Genomic DNA, 12,401 nt, shown 5'->3' with positions numbered 1-12,401 from the left:
CCTCCCCCGTCCCTCACCCTCACCATGTCACCTCCCTCGTCCCTCACCCTCACCATGTCACCTCCCCCGTCCCTCACCCTCACCATGTCACCTCCCCCGTCCCTCACCCTCACCATGTCACCTCCCCCATCCCTCATCCTCACCATGTCACCTCCCCCATCCCTCACCCTCACCATGTCACCTCCCTCATCCCTCACCCTCACCATGTCACCTCCCTCATCCCTCATCCTCACCATGTCACCTCCCTCGTCCCTCACCCTCACCATGTCACCTCCCTCGTCCCTCACCCTCACCATGTCACCTCCCCCGTCCCTCACCCTCACCATGTCACCTCCCCCGTCCCTCACCCTCACCATGTCACCTCCCCCGTCCCTCATCCTCACCATGTCACCTCCCCCATCCCTCACCCTCACCATGTCACCTCCCCCATCCCTCACCCTCACCATGTCACCTCCCCCGTCCCTCACCCTCACCATGTCACCTCCCCCATCCCTCATCCTCACCATGTCACCTCCCCCATCCCTCACCCTCACCATGTCACCTCCCTCATCCCTCACCCTCACCATGTCACCTCCCTCATCCCTCATCCTCACCATGTCACCTCCCTCGTCCCTCACCCTCACCATGTCACCTCCCCCGTCCCTCACCCTCACCATGTCACCTCCCCCGTCCCTCACCCTCACCATGTCACCTCCCCCGTCCCTCACCCTCACCATGTCACCTCCCCCGTCCCTCACCCTCACCATGTCACCTCCCCCGTCCCTCACCCTCACCATGTCACCTCCCTCGTCCCTCACCCTCACCATGTCACCTCCCTCGTCCCTCACCCTCACCATGTCACCTCCCTCGTCCCTCACCCTCACCATGTCACCTCCCTCGTCCCTCACCCTCACCATGTCACCTCCCTCATCCTCACCCTCACCATGTCACCTCCCTCATCCTCACCCTCACCATGTCACCTCCCTCGCCCCTCGACCTCATCCTTTTCCACACTGTGGATACCCTTCTTATCTTATCCCTCGGTGGGGGAACATGACATGGCTGCCCCAAGTCTCCTGAGATGACCCCGACTCTAGTCTCACACACTCCAGGACGACTATATACGTGTGAGTGAAGGACTTAGGGAATATCATTGTCCCTGCTGTCCCCCTGAGACTGAGTATCAGGCTCAGTTGGGGGAGGGGAGAAACGTGGGAAATTCTGGCTTTCCCTTGCACCCACGCCCCTTAGCCCTGTATCTGGAGCAGGGGCCCCAGCCCAGTGCTCAGCTGCAGACCTGAAGCCAGCCCCAGCTAGTGGGTAGCAGGCAAGTCAGGGACAAGTGGGCAGGACGGTGCTGTCCCCCCACACCATCCCACCCACAGGACCTGAGCCCACTCTCCCCAACCCGCCTCTGCAGACATCAACGAGTGCCTCATGAACAACGGGGGCTGTGACCACTTCTGCCGCAACACCGTGGGCAGCTTTGAGTGCAGCTGCCGCAAGGGCCACAAGCTGCTGACTGATGAGCGGACGTGCCAAGGTAAGAGTCCCGGTCCCAGGCCGCTTGCCCTCAGCACCTCCGGGTCAGTGTTTCTGGGTCCAGGATCACGAGGGCCCCTGAGAAGAATGCATGCCTTAAATGGTCCAGGGAGCCAGCAGGACCTGTGAGAATGGGCACAGGCCTCCAGCTGTCTGTCCTTCATGACTCTGTGAGCACTCAGTCCAACCCTGTTCCCTGTCTTTGAGCGTAGTCTGAGCTACATAGTAAGAATTCATCAGAAAAACCAAAATGGGGGGGGGATGATAGTCAGTGGATAAAGCACTTGCCATGCAAGCCTGCATCCCTGAGTTCAGATCCCAGACCCCTAGTAAAAGCTGGAAGCTAGGGTGGGCTTCTGTAGTCCCCACACACCTATGGCAAGATGGGAAGCAAAACCAAGAGGATTTCCCAGAAGTTCGTGGGCCTGCCATCCAGCAAATGCAGCAGTGAACCGCTTGCCTCAAAATGAGGTGGCTGGCAAGGACCCATGTTCAAACATTGTCCTCAGTCCTCCACGCATGCACCGTGACATAGTAGTGTACAAACACAAAAAAATGTGGGGGTGGGGGACTGAGGCCCTCCCCACCTGCCGCTTTGGAGGTGAAATACTGCCTCCTGGTGGAAGATCTTGAACATTGCAGGTGCTGTCCAACAGTGTAGGGTGTCCCTGGCCTCTGCTAGGACAGGGGTAATGGGCTGAGCGGTCTGGACAACACCCAAGAGTGACAGGATAAATCCAAGATGTAGTGGGAGCCTAGAGGAGACCTGAGTGAAGGTGGTCAGGGAGGGCTTCTTGGAAAGACCACGGACATGCTGGGGTGGACATTTCCCAAAGAGGTGCAGGAGACTGGCCATAGGAGAGGGGGTTTGGGGAGCCCAGTGAGGCTGGTCAGGACACTGGGAAGGAGGGGTGCCCTGTGGGATCAGTTTGGGGAGAAAATACAGAAGGAGAATCAGGAAGGCCTCAGTTTCCACCCAGACTGTTCTATTGCAGTCTTGACTATTTTGTTCCCCTGAGGCACCCATAGTTCTGATTTCAACACTTGGCAGCCTGTGCCTATGGGTGTGGCTCAGTACAGGGGCAGTGTAAGGCCACCAGGTGTCAGGGCATGAGGACAGTGAGAACAGGCTGGCCTTCCACTCACCGTGTGTCACTTCCCTCCCCTCACCCTCTCAGTCCTGTGATGGCGTCCTGGTCCACCCTCCTCTCAGGAAGCCGGCAGGCCCCACAGAGCTCCTCCACACTTTTCGTTTCTCCTTTGGCCTTGCCAAGTTCTGTGAAGGGCCAGTGCCTGTGACACTCTTTCCCTCCCTCTCTCTGCTTGCAAATAAATAGCAATGAAAATATTTTTTAAAAAATGAATAATGAGAATTAGCCAGGCGTGGTGCCGCATGCCTTTAATCCCAGCACTCGGGAGGCAGAGGTAGGAGGATTGCCGCGAGTTCGAGGCCACCCTGAGATTACATAGGGAATTAGTGAATTCCAGGTCAGCCTGAGCTGGAGTGAGACCTTACCTCGAAAAATCAAAAAAAAAAAAAAAATGAATGAGAGCCAGTCATGATAGCGAGTGCACGCCTTTAACCCCAGCACTGAGGAGGCAGAGATAAGAGGATCGCCATGAGTTCAAGACCCACCCTGAGACTACCGAGTGAATTCCAGGTCAACCTGGGCTACAGTTGGACCCTGCCTCAAAAAGCCAAAGGGGTGGGGGGAAAGCCAATACTGTAGACTGTGCTATGAGCCTCAGGCCCAGGGACTGTCCCAGCCAGATGCGCACTGAGTAACTGAGCCCCACACTTTGCCCGCCGCCCAGCACTGACCCCCACGTTGTCTCTTTGTGGCCGCAGACATTGACGAGTGCTCCTTCGAGCGGACCTGTGACCACACCTGCATCAACTCCCCGGGCAGTTTCCAGTGCCTTTGTCACCTCGGCTACACGCTCTATGGGACAACCCACTGCGGAGGTCTGCAGCCCGCCCGCCAGGGCCACCTCCCCCTCGAGGCACGCGCCCGGCCTCACGGCCACCCAACACTGTTTCCCACTCCCCGACGGCGAACTTGACCCCGGTGGGCCTGGGAGGGGCCTCCGCAAGGCTGAGGACCACCAGGCAGGAGGGTCCGGCCCTGAGCAGGAAAGGAGAGGCAGAGTCACTGGGTGCCAATCCTTATCCTCTTTGGGGACAGAAGTCCAGAAACCTCGTTTAGTGGAGCACCACAGGCCAGAGGGAGGTGACCAGGGCGCAGACAGCTGCACAGTTCCGTATGCGGAGATCAGGACAAGGGCGGGATGTGAGACATTGAGCATCCCAAGGGAGCAGTTTGGGTCACCAGGGGGAAGCAGTGCAGAGGGGGCAGCGTGCACAGAGGAACAGGGAGATGGACAGAGGGGACAGAGGAGAGGGGCTGAGCCCGTGGCAGTAAGAACAGGTGGGGATGCCCTTGGGAAATGTGCACCAGGTGACATGTGAGCCTGGGCGCGGGGGGGCTTAGGGTCTTGTTCGCAGCACCCTGAGAAACCAGAGGGTCTTTAAACAAGCTGTAATATAGTTGGATTCACGTGGGGAGACTGGCTGCCATCGGAAAGGAGTGTGGGATTCAGGGGGCACTGTAGGGAGTTGGGGTCTGGCCTGGAAGCTTGAACCTCTCAAACAAAGGTAGGGGCCAGGAAGAGAGAGAAGGTTCTAGATGATTCAAGCAGGGCCAGGGGGCGTCCATAGCTAGGTGAGAGAGCTCTGGCTTAGGATGGGGTTCAGGTCTTGAGTTCCATGCACGGCAAAACACCACAAAAGGCAAAAGAACCCTAGCTGAGCCAAGGGGATGTGGGGCGGACTTGGCTGGTGAAGGTGGGAGGAGGAGTACCCCAACTCTCTTTCTGTGGCCCCAAGGCAGCCTGAAGCTGGTTGGGGTCAGACAATGAAACGATGTCGACACGGATGTGGGTGACCACTGGTCATGGCTGTAGGTCCTCGAGAGGCGCCACCCCGCCCCCCGCCTGCCGATGGCTGGCATGCTGGTGTCCTAGGGCAAGAGACGCTAGCCCTTGCCGCCCAATCCAGGAGGGGCTCTTGGTCAGAGGAAGGGCCTCAGGTGGCTCCGTTCACTCACCTGTACCGGTGGCCACTGGACAGGAGGGGAACCAGCTGAGAAGGAGCTTGTGCGGAGGCCCGGGTGCGATCCGGCTCGGGATGCCTGGGCTGGGGAGAGCTGGTTGAGTTGGGTGGGCTGGAGTTAGGAGCTGAGGGCTGGGGGCGTGGCCTGAGCGGGTGGCCCCGCCCCCCTCCGGCCCTTACTCGCACCTGTGCCTGCAGACGTGGACGAGTGCAGCATGGACAATGGCAGCTGTGACCAGGGCTGCGTAAACACCAAGGGCGGCTACGAGTGCGCATGTCCGCCAGGGAAGCGGCTGCACTGGAACCGGAAGGATTGCGTGGGTGAGCGTGCCGGGCCGGGGAGGGCCCTCGTGGGTGAACGTGCTGGGCTGGGGAGGGCCCTCGTGGGTGAGCGTGCCGGGCCGGGGAGGGCCCTCGTGGGTGAACGTGCTGGGCTGGGGGGGATCCTCGTGGGTGAGCATGCTGGGCTGGGGGGGGTCCTCGTGGGTGAACGTGCTGGGCGAGGGGGGTCCTCGTGGGTGAGCTTGGAGGGTGTGCTAGAGATGTCTCAGTGCTGAACACCCCACTATCACTTCTCAACACTCTAATGACTTTTGAGTCACTCCAGTGGTCACTGCCATCTGAAAAGAGAAGTTTCTTTAACCAAAAGTGACGATAGCATTAATATATGGCCATAAACCTAAGTGTGTAGAAGGGAGCTGGTGGGCATAATATCTCCCCTTAGCCAAACAACGGTAGTAGTTTCCCCTTCCAGGGCTTACAACCTCCCCAGCCATAGGCTTTTGATTAGGCTTTGCAGTGTCAGGCATGAATTTCTTCCCGTGGAGTGGGCCTCAAGTCCCATCAGGGAGTAGTTGATTTCTCCCATAACAGATATGCCACCATTTCACCAGTTGGTACATTTGGCCTGGCTGGCCAGGGGTGACGCTTTCAGGGTCCACTGCTGGTCAATACATTGATGACTTTTCTCCACCAACAGGCTGCATAGCTCTTCCCAGCTTTCTGACAGCTAGCTAGCAGGCAGGAGACGTCTAGCTGAGCTCCAGCTCAATTTCTCAGTGTTCCGCAGCCCAAGCATGTGGAGTCTTCAGCAGTAAGGTCTCACCATCTAGTTTTGCTGCACAACCAAAAACCTTGGCAATAGCCTGTAGCGTGCTTGAGGCATCAGTGGCCTCCCTGACCAACAGCTTGGCTGAGTGATTTTCAGTAGATTTCTGTACAACATAGTTTTCCTTTGCCTTGCTCGTCACTGATGAAGGAAAGGCTCAGTAAGAAAGAAGCCGTGCTGGGGCGGGAGAAATGGATGGCTGAGGGGGCGGCAGAAGGGCATTCGGTGAGGGAGGGCTGGGAGAAGGTGGGTCAGAGGATTGGGGACTGAGGCCAAGGCGTGCCAGCAGCAGAAGCTGAATGTTGAATGACCAACGCTCTGGCTCCTTTCTAGAGCTTCTTCTGAGAGTATTGCTGTATTAATTTCAGCCTGTTAGAAAGAAGTTCCCACAATAAGGGATGTCACTCTAAGTTGTCAGTGGTAGTGGTCATTTGGATTTTGAGGCAAGCGGGGGATGGGGGAGAGCGCTTCACCATATACCAGCCAGCACAAGAGTTAAGATTATGGTCTAAAGCTATAAGGACGTAGCTCTACCAGGACCTCACAGCTTTGCCACAACAAACCCATGATCACTGTCGTCTCTCGAGAGCACACACTTAGGGCTTAGGGCCTGGCTAAGCAGCAGAGCGCTTGCCTGGCAGGTACAAGGTCCTGGTTTCCACCCAGGCTCTGAAAAAGAAAAAGAGAGAGAGAAAAAAAAAAAAAAAAAACGGATGCGGAGGAGAGGAAGGAAAAAGCCAAAAAGTGTATATTTTGTAGAGCCTCTCAAGTTCCCACAACCAAAGAGCCCAAAAGAGGCCATGTGATCAATGACGTAACAGTGCTTACCCTCAAATCTGCACAAAGCAGCATGATGCCTCTGGCTGTTGAGAACCCAAGGACGGGCTTCCTGGTCAACACTGAATACACCACAGGCCTTTTAATACGAGATAGAGCTCTGCGTGGATTAAAACTCCCAAGGCAGGGGCTCCCAAGCCTCCGGTTCTTGTCCACATTAGCAAAGAGTTGAAAAACACAGACACGGAGAAGGTAAATTATGAGATTTATGATAGGGAAAGTTGAGGTAAGGGGCGGGGAGCAGGAAAGAGCCCAGGCCAAGAGAAGCCAGACTGGGAAGGGGGAAGCTTGGATCAAGTCCTTTTATAAACCAGGCATCCAATTAGGATGAGCCCCATTACCAAGTTCAAATGTAACAAAGGACCTCAGTTGGTTGCTGGGGCCCAGGAGGGGCCAGCGCCGACTCTGGAAGGTCCGCCCACAGCTGCAAAGCTGGTAAACAGCTGAGGAAGACTCAGGATGCTGCTGCTTATAGCCGTCTTGGATAAGACTGAGTCAGGCTGGAGCTCTAGTCTGGTCAAGGCAGGCAAGGTGGGATCTATTTCTGTGGGCCAGTCCTTAGCTATCCAAAAATAAACCCAAGAAACAAAAAAAAATGTTATCTTGCTAATCTGCATCACTTTAGTCCTCAGAGGCTGCCTTGGATAAACTCCAAAGAATAAAGAATACTGTCCCATACGCCCAGGAGACACAGGGTGCACCAGAGAGCAGCACCAGCCATGTAGGGGCTGGGGAGGCTCTTAGTGGATAAAGCGCTTGCACTGTAAGCTCCAGGACTGCATCCCCAGCCCCCAGGTAAACGCATCACCCTAAGACTCAAGAGAGGGACCCTGGCAAGCTGGCTAGCCAGACTAGCTGCACCCATGCATGAGTTCTGGGCTCACAGTACAGACCCCTCCTCAGTAAAGTGGACCACAATGGAGAAAGACACTAGACATCAGCCTCTGGCCTCCACGTGCACATATGCAAACACACACACCCACATTCACACTCACTCAAAAGAATGCTTTAAAATGGCCAAAAATCCACCCATGTGACATAAAGCTGTCCATAATTGTCTAACAAGATGGGCAAGGTACACCCCAAACCTCAGGCCTGATTGTCCAGTGAGAGATCTAGTGAGCTCGGTGGAGTCGTCCAGTGAGATGCATCAAAATCGAGTCTTTGTTGAGCCGTACCCCCTGAGAGACCCTGTAAAGGACTAACATCTGTGGGGCTCCCCTCTGGAAGCATGGGGTCTCTGTGCTGTCCCCAAGAGGGACCTCCGCAACGACCCCCAGAGGAGAAGGCACCACTCGTATCTCATCCCAGGAGCCAGGCCGTCTGCCTCTGAAGGAGGCTGCATCTCTGGCCCTTCACTGAGCAAAGCCACCTGCTGACCCTCAGTGTGGAGTGAGCTTGTTTCAGGTGGTGCTGGATTTGACCCTCAAAGAGTCGGGGTGCAGCTTGTGTTGGCTACAGAAGAATGAGGCTTGGAGGAGCCTTGTAACCTGGTCACTACAGTGGCTCTACCTGGAGACTGGTTCAGAGTGTCCACATTAGCAAAGGATTGAAAAACACAGACACGGAGAAGGGTAAATTATGGGATTTATGTTAGGGAAAGTTGAGGTAAGAGGGCTTTTGGATCCAGTCATTACCAGTTAAAGATCTGTCTAGTGAGTTCAGATGTTTTTCTCAGCCATGGAGCCACCAGTCTACCCCCAAGAGTCTGGGGACTTTTCAGTTCTCTAATGACAATCAAGAGCAGTCTGGATCACCTTCAGAACCTTCATGGAAACATCAGTGGATGCCCCAAAATCAGTCCCTGTCAGAAAGCCCGTGTTCCTTTGCAGCTGCACCTGTCCCAGGAGATCCTGCCAGGGAATGGGCCTGATCTTCTCTCAGACAGCAAGGGCTGGGCAGGAATAAACCAGATGTATCGACACACTATGCCATGTGGTCAAATGGACCTACATCCTGCTATCTCCAAGGCCCTTCCACCCAGAAGGCAGGATTGCAAGAGAAAAGGGCATCCCTGTGGACTCACCCTCAGGGCTCCCTCCAACATCACGAGGTCTCACCCTGGCGCCTCTCAGGCCCTCTGTGTCTTCCTTCTCCTTAGAAATGGGCAGGTGCCTTTCTCGGGCCCAGACCTCTGCACAGGCCCAACTGTCCTGTGGCAAGGTGGGCGGCGTGGAGAACTGCTTCCTGTCCTGCCTGGGCCACAGCCTCTTCATGCCAGGTAACCCCTGACCGTCTGGGATGGAATGGGGTGGGGGCTGCTTCCCTGGGTGCCATACCTCTACCCTGCTGCTCCCCAGAACAGGAGTGAGGTTCTAATCCCGGAGCTCTCCCAGGCAGCTAGGTGCCGGGCTCTCTGAGCCTGGAGAACTCCTTGCCTGGCCGCTTACAGAGTGACACGGGGTTAGCCCTGATCTCTTCACTTGGCCACTCCTTGGAGGCCTCAGGAATCTGGAGCTCTGGGAGGAAGGTACACCCAGGCCCATCTTACCCAGCGGCCTCTCTGCAGATTCAGAAAACAGCTACGTGCTAAGCTGCGGTGCTCCGGGTCTCCAGGGCAAGATTCTACCGAAACGCAATGGCACCAGCTCCACAACCGGGCCCAGCTGCACAGGTACCCTTGGGCCCATCCACACTGCACACACCTGAGGGATCCTTGGACTTTACATCCAGTGCAGGCTGCAGGAGAGGGGGGAGATCCTCCCAGGGAAGCATTGCCCAGTCTAGAACTACCCAGTGTGGTCTAGGATGCTGGTGACGAGGCAGGACCAAGACCTAGAAGCCAGCAGCCTGAGGCTGAGTGCCTGCAAGCGTGGTGGGAATAGACCGTGGGAGGGCCTTTCCAGTTGAGATCACAGTAACAGAGCGGTGTGTCCCCGGGATGCGAGGAGCCCATGCTCTGCTGTGGCATTTAGGTCCTAACAGCTCCTGAAACAGAACCATCTCAAACCCCATGCCAAGAGATGCCCAGGCACAGCACAGTCTCTGTCCTGCATAGCCCGTAGCACAGCATGGGATGCTGGTGGTACACCGGGTGACTTGGGTGTATAACACGTCCAGGATGGATTCTGAGCACCTGGGGTCTGTTTCTCTAGTCTACAGTGCTGGGGTATGATCTGGAGAAGTCCAGGGTTCTAGATGTCTGAGGGTTCAAAGCCCCTTCTCCTCCTTGCCCCCTCTTCGCTTCTGCCCTCCTTCTGAAAAGCACGAGCTATGTCTCTGGCTTTGGCTCTGAGGAAGGAATTGAATGGTACCCATTTCTACCCACTGAGGAGGACCTCTGTCTAGATGGCCCCTGGCCTCGAGCCTGACCCCATTGGCCATGAAGACTTTTTTAGACTTTGTTTTGTTCTGTTTTTGTTTTTCGAAGTAGGGTCTCACTCCAGCCCAGGCTGACCTGGAATTCACTATGTAATCTCAGGATGGCCTCGAACTCACGGCGAACCTCCTACCTCTGCCTCCTGAGTGCTGGGATTAAAGGCATGTGCCACCATGCCCAGCAGACTTTTTTCTTTTTTTTTTTTTTTGGAGTACGGTGTCATTCTAGCCCAGGCTGACCCAGAATTCAATCTGTAGTCCTTAGGCTGGCCTCAATTCACAACAATCCTCATAGCTCTGCCTCCCAAGTGCTAAGATTAAAGGTGTACACCCTCTTTTTCATACTTTCAAGGAGAGAAGTCAAGAGCAGGGCAGGGGAATTCCCCTGTCCACAAGGGCTGTTGGGGCAGAGTGGCCCCCACCAGGCACCATCCCCAGCTCCAGGAGGACATGTCCCCTGGCAGCCCCCGTCCCCCACCACCTCCTTGCCCACAGGAGAGGCCGCCACCTGGGGGAATTTTGGCTTTCCCCAGATGCCCCCGCTGCCCTCCTCAGGCAAAAGGCCCGCTTCAAGATCAGAGACGCCAAGTGTCACCTGAGGCCTCGCAGCCGAGAGCGAGCAAAGGAGACTCCAAGACAGCCACTGCTGGGTGAGTGAGCTGCCCTCACCATCCTAGCCAGGGCGTGGTGCAGGAATGCCCCGGCCTGAGAGCTGGGGCCAGTGTCCAGCAGTGCTGGGTTTCCACACATAGGAACCGACCAGTATCTACCACCAAGCTCTGTAAGCCCTTTGCATCATGCATGAGCACTACAAACAGGAAAATGTAGGCACCCCAGCATCCCCAAGGGCCATTATGCTGGCTTCACCCAGGGTTAAAGGACGCCCCCAAGTCTCTCTGTGGCATGGTTGACTCCCGATGGAAGGTATTTCAGGTTTCGGGCTCAGGTAAGAGCATGAGCAAGCATGGAGGGAGAGCCCGGGAGTGAAGGTTCCAGCTCCGGTCCCTTGAGATTCTCCTCCCCAACCTCCCCCCCCACACACACACACACACATACACACCAGACCTGCAAAATTCAGCATGACGTAGCCTGAGGTGCAGGCTCCAAGCCCTCAGCCAGTACTAAGATACATGGCCCCCCTGAGCTAGTAAGTACAGGGCACCTCCACATGCAGTAGTCTGTCACTCAGAGGGCTAGACCTGAGACCTGAGCCCCTTGTGGGACCCTAAGCCAGCCGTAGCCTTCCTTCCCTGTTCTCAGTGTCTCCATCTGCTTCGTGGACTCTGGAGCCTAGAGGGACCCTTGCCCACAGCAAGTCTATATGCAGGGCTAAGTGGGACCCTGCGTCCTGACCCAAGCCACCTTTGCCACAGTGTCCCCTTCTTTGTCCAGACAACTGCCACGTGACTTTCATGACCCTCAAGTGTGACTCCTCGAAAAAGAAACGCCGAGGCCGCAAGTCCCCGTCGAAGGAGGTATCCCACATCACCGCAGAGTTTGAAGTGGAGATGAAGATGGAGGAGGCCTCAGGTGGGTGAGGGATTCCCATTGGCTGCTGAGGACCTGACAGAGGTGCTGGGGTTCTATAGGCATGAGGCTGGGCAAGCCACTGGAGGCAGAGGCCAGCCAGGAGCAGAGGGCCTGCAGATCACATCCTGCACCTCAGGACAGTGTGAGGAGCAGCATCGGGGACCAGAGACAGCACAAGTATCCAGCCCTCAGCACCTCCACTGACGCAGGAAGGGCGGATATGAGCAGCTGAGCCAGGGGCTCTTTCCCAGCCTCCCGGAAGCACAGGCTCCCCAAGGGAGGACACAGGAAGCCTTCAGGGACAGGCAACACTTAAACGGGAATTTGAAATCAAAGTTCATCAGGTAGAAGTGGCAAGGAATGGCATCCAGGAACAGAACAGAGCCACAGAGATCAGAGAGGGTGTCCAGGAATCAGTGAGAAGGACAGCTAGAAAGTGGGGTGCACAGAGCTGGAGAGATGGCACAGTGGTTAAGGCACTTGGCTCGCAGAGCCTAACAACCCAAGTTTGTTTCTCCTGTGTCCATGTAAAGCCAGATGCACAAAGTGGTACGTGTGTCTGGAGTCCTTTTGCAGCAGCTGGAGGCCCTAGTGGGCCCATTCTCTCTGTCTCTCTCTTTTGTCTCTCTCTCTGCTTGCAACTAAATAAAGAAAAAAAAGAGCCGGGCATGGTGGCGCATGCCTTTAATCCCAGCACTTGGGAGGCAGAGGTAGGAGGATCGCCATGAGTTCGAGGCCACCCTGAGACTACAGAGTTAATTCCAGGTCAGCCTGGACCAGAGTGAGACCCTACCTCAAAAAAAGAAAAAAGAAAAGAAAAGAAAAGAAAAAGAAAGGGGGATCGTTAGAGTATCTGAGTATATGGGTGTGCAAACAAGCAAGGCAGACAGGGGCCAGACCTCAAGGTATCTTACATGCACGTGCGTGTGCATGTGCGCGCGCGCGTGTGTGTGTGTGTGTGTGTGTAAGCATTGT

The 12,401-nt window shown here is 55.9% G+C and overlaps 1 protein-coding gene across 3 annotated transcripts in view; it reads left to right on the top strand.

Moving 5' to 3' along the window:
• The window catches only part of Scube1 (signal peptide, CUB domain and EGF like domain containing 1), a 142,271-nt gene that overhangs the window by 112,356 nt on the left and 17,514 nt on the right, over positions 1-12,401 (top strand). For all 3 annotated transcript variants that reach the window (XM_045153424.1, XM_045153423.1, XM_045153425.1), the window contains 7 exons: positions 1,400-1,522; positions 3,371-3,487; positions 4,832-4,954; positions 8,680-8,799; positions 9,088-9,192; positions 10,430-10,546; positions 11,289-11,426. In XM_045153424.1, the coding sequence (XP_045009359.1) occupies positions 1,400-1,522; positions 3,371-3,487; positions 4,832-4,954; positions 8,680-8,799; positions 9,088-9,192; positions 10,430-10,546; positions 11,289-11,426 (843 nt within the window). The remainder of the gene's footprint in view (positions 1-1,399; positions 1,523-3,370; positions 3,488-4,831; positions 4,955-8,679; positions 8,800-9,087; positions 9,193-10,429; positions 10,547-11,288; positions 11,427-12,401) is intronic.

Source organism: Jaculus jaculus, chromosome 6, assembly GCF_020740685.1.
Source record: "Jaculus jaculus isolate mJacJac1 chromosome 6, mJacJac1.mat.Y.cur, whole genome shotgun sequence".
NCBI lineage: Eukaryota > Metazoa > Chordata > Mammalia > Rodentia > Dipodidae > Jaculus > Jaculus jaculus.
This window is presented reverse-complemented; position numbering and strand designations above follow the sequence as displayed.